Source organism: Xiphophorus maculatus, chromosome 6, assembly GCF_002775205.1.
Source record: "Xiphophorus maculatus strain JP 163 A chromosome 6, X_maculatus-5.0-male, whole genome shotgun sequence".
In the NCBI taxonomy this organism is placed as follows: domain Eukaryota; kingdom Metazoa; phylum Chordata; class Actinopteri; order Cyprinodontiformes; family Poeciliidae; genus Xiphophorus; species Xiphophorus maculatus.
Genome location: NC_036448.1, coordinates 22,717,828 through 22,729,692, shown reverse-complemented (window position 1 = coordinate 22,729,692; position 11,865 = coordinate 22,717,828). Strand labels below are relative to the sequence as shown.

General features: G+C 36.9%; 1 protein-coding gene across 1 annotated transcript; it reads left to right on the top strand.

Annotated features, from left to right (window-relative positions):
- The first annotated feature begins 549 nt into the window (after positions 1–549).
- On the top strand, positions 550–10,572 carry rab31 (RAB31, member RAS oncogene family). The gene is made up of 7 exons (XM_005801966.3): positions 550–738; positions 1,926–2,005; positions 3,920–4,001; positions 6,576–6,647; positions 6,925–7,031; positions 8,351–8,460; positions 9,185–10,572. Exons 1-7 carry the CDS (start codon positions 703–705, stop codon positions 9,280–9,282), a joined length of 585 nt encoding a protein of 194 aa, XP_005802023.1. The 5' UTR covers positions 550–702; the 3' UTR covers positions 9,283–10,572.
- The last annotated feature ends 1,293 nt before the right edge of the window (positions 10,573–11,865 follow it).

Sequence of the window (11,865 nt, the reverse complement as noted above, 5' to 3'; positions counted from 1 at the left end):
TGCGATACAACAAAGTGTCCAATCTTTTGTACGTTTAAAAACATGTGGAAGACAGCTGCAGTTTGAGGAACATTTATTTTCTTCTGTGGTTTTCGGGAAACACAACCCTAAGGAAAAACTGATGGTTGTTGACTAAATCTCTGTTCAGTGCAGGCGTGTCCATTTTAGGTTTGATTTGTAAGTATTTTAGATGCTGTTTAGAAAAAGAAAAACACAACAAAATAGTTAACAGCTCCGCTAATGCTTCCGTGAAATCATAGACACATTAATGATTTAATCTGACTCCAACACAGCTCGAGCTGATCTGCTTTTTTGTGCAGTTATTTTTGGCAACATTCTACTTTTCTTTCTCTGAATTTTGCAGTTTTAACACTTGTAAGCCATGATATTAAACTTAAGAATTATTTTGTGAAATGTGTACCTTTTACGGCATTCTAACTTTTTAAGATGGAAAAAGATGTTACTAACCAATTAAAAAAAAAAGAAAAAAAAAAAAGAATTTTTTTTTATTTTGAAAATCTCGACCGGAAGTCTACACCGACTGCCAGCTTTTGGGATTGATGGTCAGCCTGTCTGTGTCGGGCTGGGTTTCTCTTTTATCCAAGAAGAGGGGAGAAAAAAATAGCTGTGACAAACATGACGAGACAAAAACAACGGTAAAACACCAACAAATGATGAACTAGACACTTTAAAGAACCCGCCATGGCTATAAGGGAGCTCAAAGTTTGCCTTTTAGGGGTAAGTGGCAGATGTTTTTCTCTTCTTAGGGGGGAAAATTCCATCAGTGACTGGAAATAACGGTAGACATTTTGACGTTAAAAGCGACGCGAAGGCTTCGGTTCTACGTTCCTCCAGCTGAGACTTAAGCTATTTTCTTTGTTTAACCTCGAAAAACTTGTTGATTTAAAAGGAAAAAGAAAAGTCCGACAGTTTTATCCACTCAACTTGCACCACAGTCATGTTCTGGTTTGTTTTATTGCACTATTTAAACAAACAAACAAAAAAAAAACCGTGTTTTTCACTCGCTTTTCGCTTAACGGCTTTTTAGCGGTTTTGACAGTTTGTCGCCCATGACGTCATCCACTGACCAGCGGCTACACGTAAGCCGTTAGATTTCCTGCTGCGTCTGCAAAAACTGAAATAATAATAAAGAAGAAGAAAGAAAAAAAGCCTCAACCGATCTTTAAACAATCTATCAAAGATGAACAATTATCTAAAACAAATTTGACTTTATCACTGAAAAGTTTTAGACTTCAAAAAGGTTAGAAAATTCTGTGTACAACGCTGCAGGCTACTGACATGCTCATCAAAACGGTTCACTTTGTTCGCGAAAACCTTTCATTAGAGGGCTATAATTGTATTTTTGGCTCCAGTATCTTATTTCAGTAAATATTTTGCTATTTAATCCTCTTTAACTTTTCAGAAGCTTCCTGCAATTTGAACTGTATCCATTGCTAATAAAAATAGTTTGATGTCACAGCTGTATCTTTCTTGTATCTATTGGTACAATGTTATGTTGGAATAATTTTAAATTAAAAGGTGTAACTCAGATCGTCTAAGTATCTATCTAGAGTTGTTGTGAGTAGGTCTGTAACGATAACAAATTTTGCTGGACGATAAATCTAAGTGGGACCTAAAGGGGCCATTCATTCTAAATTAAATGAAATTGTAGATTGAAAACTGAAATGTTTCAGATCACGAAGCACAAACACTTTTTCACAGCACCGCATATTATATCTGCTTACTTGGGTAAACAAAAACAAAAGACATAAACTTTTGCTGTAAACTTAAGGTCGGTATTGGTATTAAAGGTCTGATCAGCTGAGCTCCTGACCATCCAGTTGCTCAATCAGTTTGGTTCAAAGTGACCCTTGATTGTGTGCTTCTGTTTGCTGTGACTGACATGTGATTCTCTCTGCTTCCAGGACACAGGAGTGGGTAAATCCAGCATTGTTTGCAGATTTGTTCAAGATCATTTTGATCACAACATAAGCCCCACCATAGGGTGAGTATATGAATTACATGAGGTTCTGCCACTGCTGCAAACAAGTTTTTCAATCTTGTTTTGTGGCGAGGTTTAGCAGATTAATGCTCAAATCGAGGCTAAGGTCAGAAATACTGGGGCTTCTATCGACGTGCTTATATTGGAGCTTTTAGGTGCAGGCCGATATATTCTAATACTCGTTTTTTTAGCTGATCTTGGACCGATTTCTGATATTGATGTTGGCATGTGACAATCCTGTACTGTAAGGTGAGCAGTTTTGCAGGCTGATTTACTTTATAAAACATGGGCTGAAAATTTGGCCCAATTCTGTGAGATTATCTGCAGGTTTTATAGTGGCTTCATGTTAATTTTCTATATGGGTTTGATGGAGGATATCTGGATAAGAAGAGGGACACATTATTGAAAAATTAAAAGGGTGTCTGTCATTTTATCTCTACACCTGCTGTTTATTTCTTCAGTGGCACAACAAAGTATTCACCCCCCTTTAATTGTTCCGCAATTGTTAGGCTGCGTTCACACTGAAGCCTGAAGTGACCCAATTTCGATTTGTTTTGCCTTAATGCAACCTGATGATGATATTTTAATATGATATTTTAATGACAGTCTAAAAAGCACAGGTAGGATTTTTTTTCAAATGCAACCCAGGCCACTTGGATGTCTGATACGTATCCGATTCAAATGTGACCTAACCGCCAGGTCGTATTCATCCGACCTGAATGTCATTGATACTCGACAAATGTCCCTATTCTGATACGAGCAAGCGGGAAGAAAAACAACAACCATGCCAGACTATCCATAACCGGTCATGGATTGACAACCATGACCGGTTTTCAATCCTCATTGCCAACCATTGGTTGGCAATGAGGATTAAGTTGTTACTGTGTTGTTACTGTGCTGCTCCGGTCGGACAACAACTTCAAAATCGTAAGCTACGCTCCATCGTTAGCATCCATGTTTACTTCTGCTAACACTGACCACTTCTTCTTTATGGTGGTTGGCAAAACACTGAGAATGCTGACGTTATTGCGCCCTCTGCTGCGCATGCGGGACACTTTCAAGTTGTTTTCAGTTCACACTGGAGAACACATAAATTGATCTTGGCACAATTTTTCATATCGGGGCATCCCTACAAAATAGCATGTACATCACGAAGTAGTCACACTTTTGACATAATTCACCCACTTTGCTGTGTCACTCAGAGCTGAGCTTAGGTGCATCAGGTTTACACTTATCATCATTGAGAAGCTTATGCAACTGAATTTGAGTCAACCTGCGTTCAGTTAAGTTGATCGAACATGATTTGGAGTAGAACTCACTTATCAGTTTGAGGTCTCCCAATTGATACTCGAATCAAAACAAAAATTAAACAACGAGACCTGAAGGTTTGGATTGTGGCAGAGTATATTTCTAGGAATTATACTCTGGCACATTTTGGCAGCATTGGAGTTTCCAGAAATCTCTCCCAACAAAAGAATGACTTAATGTTCTGGAATGACCCACACAGAACCCTGACCTTTATCTAATTGATCTAAAATGGCTTTCTAGACTGACTGACCTATGGAGAAAAATTGTGCTAGGGTGTTGAAGACTTGTAGACATACACTTAAGACTAGTATTAAAATGCCTGAAAACATACTTTCATATTTTGAGTATTGAGTGCACTGTTGAATTTTAAAAAAGTTATAATCACATATGTTTTTAACGCAACAAAAAGTGTAAAAGTTTTAAATAAGTGATGTTTTTCTTAACTAAATTTGTTTTTAGAATTACAAATAATAGAGGAATTAATTTCAATTTGTGTTTTATTGCCTCTAAAGTCACCTGGATACAACGTCGAACCTCATTATAAATTCTTGTTGCTGATATGAACAGATGACTGGAAAACCATTGTTGACCATTGTTTATTGTCCACAGGGCATCTTTCCTGACCAAGACTGTACCATGTGGGAACGAACTACATAAATTTCTGATTTGGGACACAGCTGGACAAGAACGGGTGAGCAGCTAGTCAGTAATTTTTTTAGTTTAGACTCTGGACTCCATGAATCATACTTACGAAGTTGTTTTCCATTAGATATCTGGACCAGAGAGCCAAATCATCACATTGTGTTTTTTTAGGGTGATTGATTGTGTTCAAAGGTTAGGAGACATTTTGTCTTTTGACGAAAAGGCAATATTAAGTTTCTTTTCACTTATTTTAAACTGAAAATAAGAGGGAGAGAAGAATAAATAACTCCTGTTAGTGAGTCTGTACTGAAGTAGCAGTTTATTTATTTAAAAGCAGGATTTGTCTACTTGTAAAGGTATTTTTATTAAATGTCTTGCAGTTTCAACTAAGTCATGGCCAAATAAATAATCCAAAACTGTAAACTTTCTTTGACAATTGGACAAAAAGTATTTGTGTTTTAGTGACTGCTGATGCTGGATGTACAATACAAAACAGCTTTCCTTAAGCGTGCTATTATTATGTGGGAACTTGGCAAGCCTTATTTTCACCAGACTGAAAATAAGGATGGTGTTCTTCTACCTCCTGTTCCATTTTTGCATCTGTTTGGTGTGGAGTTCTTTAGTCAGGAGATAAGTCTTCTTGTTTTTATTTAGACAACGGCTTATAAAAATAGAGAGTAGTGATCACCTGTGAGCGATGTATTTTATCCTGACTGTATCCACCTTCGAGGCATGTTCAAATGGGCTGGTTAGAATTAGAAGTGGTTGTTAGGATAATTCCAAGAAGCCTCTGCAGTTATTGGAAATTCAGTCGCTTCATTTCCAGGTATCCTGGTGACTGAAGATTCTCACAAATCTCTGATGTCTAACAAATATTTTTCCAAAACTAAATTTGTTTTCTTCTACAAGCATCATGAATGTTATGGATTTCTGTTACGCACCAGTTCTAGATTGCTAGATTAGCAGAATGTAACCCGCTCTCTCTCTACACTAAAACTAAAATATCTACATTTTGGGGATCTTTGCTAGATTTCAGAGATGCAGAATTCCAACCTGGATATTTTCCTTTGACATCTGGAGGTTCTGGAGAATTACAGGCAATTATTTATTTATTTTTTTAAATCCATTGATTACATTTCAGAAATCCTCATTTGAATTATGTCTGAACGTTTGGGCATTTGATATGGCACAGTTTTGTTTTGCACTGCGGCAAAAAAATATACATATTTTTTTGGTGATTGACCTAAAGATGTGAAAACGTTTTCATTTATATCCTTCTTGAGCCATAGAAATGGACTGCTGTCACGACCCAGGAGGTTCTTGGTTTTGGTCCCAGACAAGCCCCCAATTTTTCATGACCCGACTCATTGGCTCATTGACAGAGCAGCCCATTGAGATGTACATTTAAGAACAACAATTCCTTAAATGGAATTATTTCATGAAGTTACATTACGTTAAACATGTAAGGTCATTACATGTGTGTGTAGTTGCCTCGGAATGCCAGCTGGAACTTGTTTCAGTTTATTGCAAACTTCAGTCAGCTTAAGATCCTGGGAGGACTGGCCAGGTGCTGCCAGTCGGGCTGACTGCCACAGCTGATCAGAACCTACAATGATAAACGGCAACCACAAACCTCTTTTTTTGGCCTCTGCCAAAACAGAGGCCTCCACACTTGTTTTTATCTGCCATATTCATGGTTTTAGCTATGTAATAAAGCCAACTGAGAGAATGTGAGTGACTGAGTGACATCGCTGTGATTTATTTGATTGAAGGGGGGGTGGTAGTGCATGTGAGGTCGGGTGTGAGTGGGTGGAGTTTCCTAGGACTTGCCAAACTTGCTTACTGCATGGAAAAACTAGTTCATATATTTCCTGGATGTGTGTGAACACAATATCTGGAGACGTCATGTCACTGGGGTTGTTGCATTACACAGGACTGTCTGTGATCTAAAACAGAGAACAAGAGACTATTATAAGTCTTTTGTTTTGTATAATTGTCAGCAGATATGTTGCTGAATAAAAGGAGAATGAAAAAGACAAATTGGTGAATTGTTTTGGTGTTTTTTAGTTACAGAGAAGGAGACTGAGGAGATCCGTTTTTGTCATGCTTATTTTACCAAACGGAAAGTATGATGCAAGTTTATGCTGACGACAGCGAGGGTAGTTTTACTGATGTTGCAAATTTCATTACATGCAAACAGAACATTAAACACTCATTTAAATTCAAACATTCTTCAAACACAATGCCCTCCACCTCTACCTGCACCTTGGTGGGGAAAAAGCCTTAAAATCATCTTTATCGAAAAGCAACACATCCACCACACTGCACATTTGTTAGATTTAAAGCTTCACTCATCAGTAATCCTACTGGAGGTACTCCGGGCTTGGAGCAGACCCAGAAGTCAGCTCATCCCTCCTGGCCTGGAAACGCCTTCATGATCCCCAAGGAGGAACTGGGGAGTGTCGCTGTGAAGAGGAATGTTTTATTTTACCATTTAGATTTTAAACTGGTTTTCCTTTAACTACATTTCAATCTTTTTTAAAATTAGCCTAATTTTTAGTTAATTTTAAATGTGGAGTATTTGTTTGCTGATTCTAACTACTAAAAACTTGTTCTTTTCCAGTTTCATTCATTAGCTCCTATGTACTACAGAGGATCAGCTGCTGCTGTCATTGTTTACGACATAACTAAACTGGTGAGTGCAACAAACTGATCTCCAACCCTCAATGTATAAAAATAAAAAGCAAATATCTGTTGTTTTGAATGGATGGAAATAGAAAAAACTGGTTCTGACAATAAGATCTGCTTATAAAACTTCATTACTTTTCCATCACTCTGGGATGTTGTGCCATACTTTCCTCGTCGGCCCTTGGAAACTAGTGTGAAAACAGCAAAACTCTTGACTGTGTGACATTAGGTAATAAACGCTGGGCGTGTTCCAGAGCTGACCACAGCGTGTTCCTGCTTTCCAGGACTCTTTCCAGACACTGAAGAAGTGGGTGAAGGAGCTGAAAGAGCACGGCCCGGAGGACATCGTTGTAGCCATAGCAGGAAACAAGAATGATTTAGGGGACATCAGGTGAGATTATTTCTTCTCTCGTGCCATGAAATAGGATGTTTTTAGTTTTGTTTTGGATCTACACCAGAATTTCAGCATCTAAGAAAACCTGAGTACAAAGTACAATAAACCGTTTTTATTTATTAAAGGGGAAAAAATGCCGACCTGTGTGGAAAAGTAATTGCTCCTCAAACCTAATAACTGGTTGAGCCATTTTTAGAGGCAACAGCTGAGTGTTTTACTTCGCCGTTGAGGAATTCATTCCCTTGTTATTCAGACACATTAAGATTTTTCAAGTGTGAATGGCCTGTTAGGTTGTGGTTTATATCCAAACTTTGTCTAGGTGACTGCAAATTTTCAGTTTGTGTGTTTAGTTTTTTATCCATTAGTTGTGGAGTTGCTTGGTTGCGTAACCCAAATACGCTCGAGTTTAATGCCCCAATATTCTCCATTTTGGTTTTAGTAAAGGAGGATTCATGGTTCCATCAATGTAATAATCAGATGTACGAGGACACACTCGATCCAGAATGGTCCTCTTTTGTCTCATCAGTCCTTAAAATACTTTGCCACAGATCCTGAGGATCATCAAGATATTGTTTGCAAATATGAGGCGGGCCTTTGGGTTGTTTTTTGGATCTTGGAACTTGCTGACTGTTGAAACATAAATGCTGACCTTACTGAGTGAGGCCTACAGATGCTGCCTGGATTATCTAGCGACTTCCTGGATGAGTTGACAATGACTCAGAGTAACTATGGTAGACCAAGGTTCACCACTGTGAAGCATTTTTCCATTGTTGGGTGATGGCTCTTATCTTGTCTTATCTGCTTTTGAATGTGTTTATCTTGGATCTGTTGCTTTATGAGATCTTTAAGTCTACTTCCTGTTGTTCGTTTGGATTGCTAAATGAAATCATTATTGGAAAACTGGGTGTTTATTCAGACTACTTTTGTCTGCTCTGAAAATGCGTTTTCTAATGTAAAACATTAAGTGCCACTAAACGGTAAAAGCAGAAGAAATCTTACAATCTTATATAGTTTTTTGCAGCACTGTGTTATCTGTGGCTGTATTTTAACAATAATGAAACTCTTTCTATAACGCAAAAGTAATAAACCCAAGAACACAGACATTAGAGTCTTAGAGGTTTGGGAGATTAACTTTTCATTTCACACATTTTTACCACTGGAAAAAGAAATAAGCGTCCTAATTGCTGTAACTTTTCTTACTCCACGCAGTTTTTTCAGCATTTGTCCAGTTATAAATAGAAGAAAGGAGAGTTGCTTGCAACAACTGCACTTTTTTCCATCTTTTTCCACTTTCGCACTGTTCTTCTGTTTCACAGGGAAGTTCCTATGAAGGAAGCAAAGGAGTTTGCTGAATCAATTGCAGCTATTTTTATTGAGACCAGCGCCAGAAATGCGGTGAACGTCGAGGAGCTCTTTCAGAAAATCAGTAGGTTTTCATGACGTTTTCTTCCATCTGGTGATTCTACCTGTAGCTCCTTTACTTTTACATTCTTCCATGCAACATTTCATGAGATTTATTAACAAAGTTATAGTGAAATGTGTTTCTTCTGATGGAATCATAGGAAGAAGATATAGATCGTCTGATTTCCTGCCCCTCTCATACACAACAGCATAGAAAGACGCCTGAAGTATTCCCACACTTAAACAATTCTCATAAATGAATGTACAATTATTTACAAATTATTAATATCAACAGTAGCATTTTTTTTTGCCTTTGAGTCACTCATCCTATACAAGATGTTTTCCAATCAGCTAATTCATATTTGCACTTTTTAAGCTCATCGTTTAATCCATTCCACAGATCTATCACACACACTGATATACAAAACTCTTTTTGTTTTTAAATTTCCTCCTGCTCTCAAGTTATAGCCCAAAATGTCACTTATCATTTTTTTAATATTGTGTGGAAATTTACATTTTCTTACTTTTAATGTCCGAGCTCTAGCAGTTAAACGTTTAATGTAGTCTGTTGACAAAGTTGGTTCCTCAGTAATTCAAGTGCTGCTGGAGTCTTCCCATCACCAGACCTCTGTCCCTCCCCCAGCACCATGGAAGGAGCTGAAGTTGTGCAAGAAACCTTTGGATCTGCAGTGAAAGCTTCTTGATTAAACCCCTTCATGTGTCAGTAACTGTTGTTTGTGCCTCCTTAGGTAAACAGATCCCACCCCTGCAAAACGCTGAAGTGGAGAGCAATGATTCCTTTAAACTCACCCGGCCGCCCAATCCCACCACCAGGAGGTGCTGCTAGTGAGAGGAGATCATTTAGCTGCCAAACACCGGGCCCTAAACAAAATCCAAACGCTCATGACGTCCTGCCGACGCAGAAGATAGACCAAGGTCACCAAAAAGTAAAAAAACAAAAAAAAACAGCGTTAAATAGGTCAAAACACCAACTTATTTAACTAAATTTTATTTCTTCTGATCATCAGAAGTCTTTTGGTTTGTCTCCCTCTAGTGGTGGTTTGACAAAATTACATCTATCACGTTATAATCCCAGATTACCCAGACTGATTTGCTGTTTACATGCTGGATTTTGTTGTTCATGCATTTTACTGTGGCTCTTAGACCAGCTATATTCATCTTCATGTATTCATAGATTTTTTTTTTTTGTTTGTTTTGTACAAACTTCAGCTGAGCGTTTCTTTGAGTCGTTCACACACCTTTACATTCCTCTATAAAGGTTTTACTATGATGCTGCAGAATGAACTTCATCATGAGTTTGGCGAAGATGTTTGGTACATGTTGAAACATTTAAGTGTTCACTACAGAGAATGACTGTAAATAGCTGACAGCTTTGTTTTTACCATTTGTGTTAATTATACTTTAAAAAACTGCAGGTCATTTACTAGAAAACATCTAGTTGTTTAAATGATCTTTTAAAGGAGATTTTTGACTTGCAGGAAAACACAATGCTTTTTTTTTTGTTGCTTTTTTTTACCGATTTGGTTTTCACCACTTTTTAAAAATCCCAGCATTTGATTAAACACTTAAAATTACTGTTCACCACAATGTCAATGAATGAATTGGATTATTTTTTACTACCATTTGATGTAACATTAGTATCTTCAGATCAACACTAATGGAGTCCTACGTGTGTTGATCTGAATGTTGAATCCAACTTTTTTAGGAACCTAAAAGCAGAGTTATGCAGTGAATATCATTTAAAGTGTGAGTAAACGTCAGAGTTGTGACTACAGCCTTTCCCTGCACTGCAAGTTGTGACTTTAAAATGAAAGATTACTGAGATTTGAATGTTAAAACTGTTTGCTTTTTTTCAATGTTTAGTGTGATTATGACCTTCAGTATTAGATGAAATGTCACAAAAGTGCCTTTGTTTTTTGTTTTTTTTATATCTAGATAAGTGACTACCACTAAGACAATGATTGTTGGTACAGTCTAACTGTGCACTTTGAAAGTGCCCATTCTTTATAGTTAATCTCATCCAGTATGTATAAGTCATGCATCCCTGTGTTCCCAGTGCAACAGGTCTAATTTTATGTATTAAAACATTGCAATAAAGTATTATTCATACACTTTCTTTGTTTTGTTTTCAAAGTTTTTTTGAATTTGCAATTTAGTTAAGACGTCTGTAATACAGCTGTAACTCGAGTTTGAACTTCAAACCTTAAGGAGGTAATTTGAACGTTTATCCCCTGACCTCTGTTTAGGATTGTGCATCAGTAAAGTAAATTAGAATTATGTGGCAGATTACGTAACAAATTGCTGCTGTGGTGTTGGACAAAATTGACTGAGCTGGACGGCCTGTACGTATGCAATTAAATGTTCTGCTGTTTTTCCATTTGCTACAACTTCAAGCGTTGTGTTATTACATACCTTGACCGCAATCCGATTTCTCCCAACTGGACTGCGGGTAGGATTTGTACAGACTGTTCACATGAACCTGCAAGTAAATTAATATTTTGCCTACTTGGATTTCTTTGTTTTTGCTTTTTCTGTGTCAGACCTAAATGTTTCTTGCCTGAGAAACATTTGCTCTACACATGTTCTATGCTTTGCTTCGTACAGAAGGTCTGGATAAGAAATCGTTGCTTGCTGGAGGTGTGGAAATTTTACCAGCTTGCTAACATAAGACAGCGTATTAGGACCATTGTAGATAGAAAAAAAAAAGAGTAAATTTCTGCTAAGAAAACTGAAAGTTTCTAGAAAAAAACGTGGACATTTTTGAGTTTGACATTGAAAGTTTGCTATAAAAAAACTCAGAAATTTTAAAATTAGTCTCAGAAATTTTTTAGAAAAAATAGTCATTTCTGAGTTTAAAGAGTAGAAAATTTTCTGGAAAAAAAAAAATTTTGATCTTAGAAATTTTCTAGGGGAAAAAAAACATGGAAAATTTTGAATTTCCAAAGTCAAAAATTGAGCTCACCAGACAAACTAATCAACCAGCTCTCTGAAATAAATCATAGTGATTCAAAGAGTCCTGACACACAAAACCATCTATAAATTTAATAGCACAACAAAAAATATAATCTTTATGACACTTAAATCCAATTTGCATAATAATAAGGAACACAGTGTATATATTTTTTTAATTTCTGAGATCGTTCTCAAAATGTGAAATTTTCCTAGCATATTTTCAACTTTTCATACTCAGAAATTTTCTTTGGCATGAAATTGTTTTCAGAGAAAATTTCAGAGATTTTTTGGTGTAAATTTACAGCTTTTGTTCCCCTATCTTTTCTCTCCTAATATGAAAATATTAGCTGTTATGCTAACATATCCCAGTGACATACATAATTCACCAATTCAACTCTATGTAGCTTACTGCAAATTGCCTGCTCTGTAAACTACCATCGTCCACTGCAAGGACAGA

Excerpts from the sequence above, each read along its gene's own strand:
- rab31 (XM_005801966.3), top strand. The coding sequence starts at position 703 with ATGGCTATAAGGGAGCTCAAAGTTTGCCTTTTAGGG. Across the intron at positions 739-1,925 it reads TCAAAGTTTGCCTTTTAGGG|GACACAGGAGTGGGTAAATC; the intron begins GTAAGTGGCAGA and ends CTCTGCTTCCAG. Across the intron at positions 7,032-8,350 it reads AATGATTTAGGGGACATCAG|GGAAGTTCCTATGAAGGAAG; the intron begins GTGAGATTATTT and ends TCTGTTTCACAG.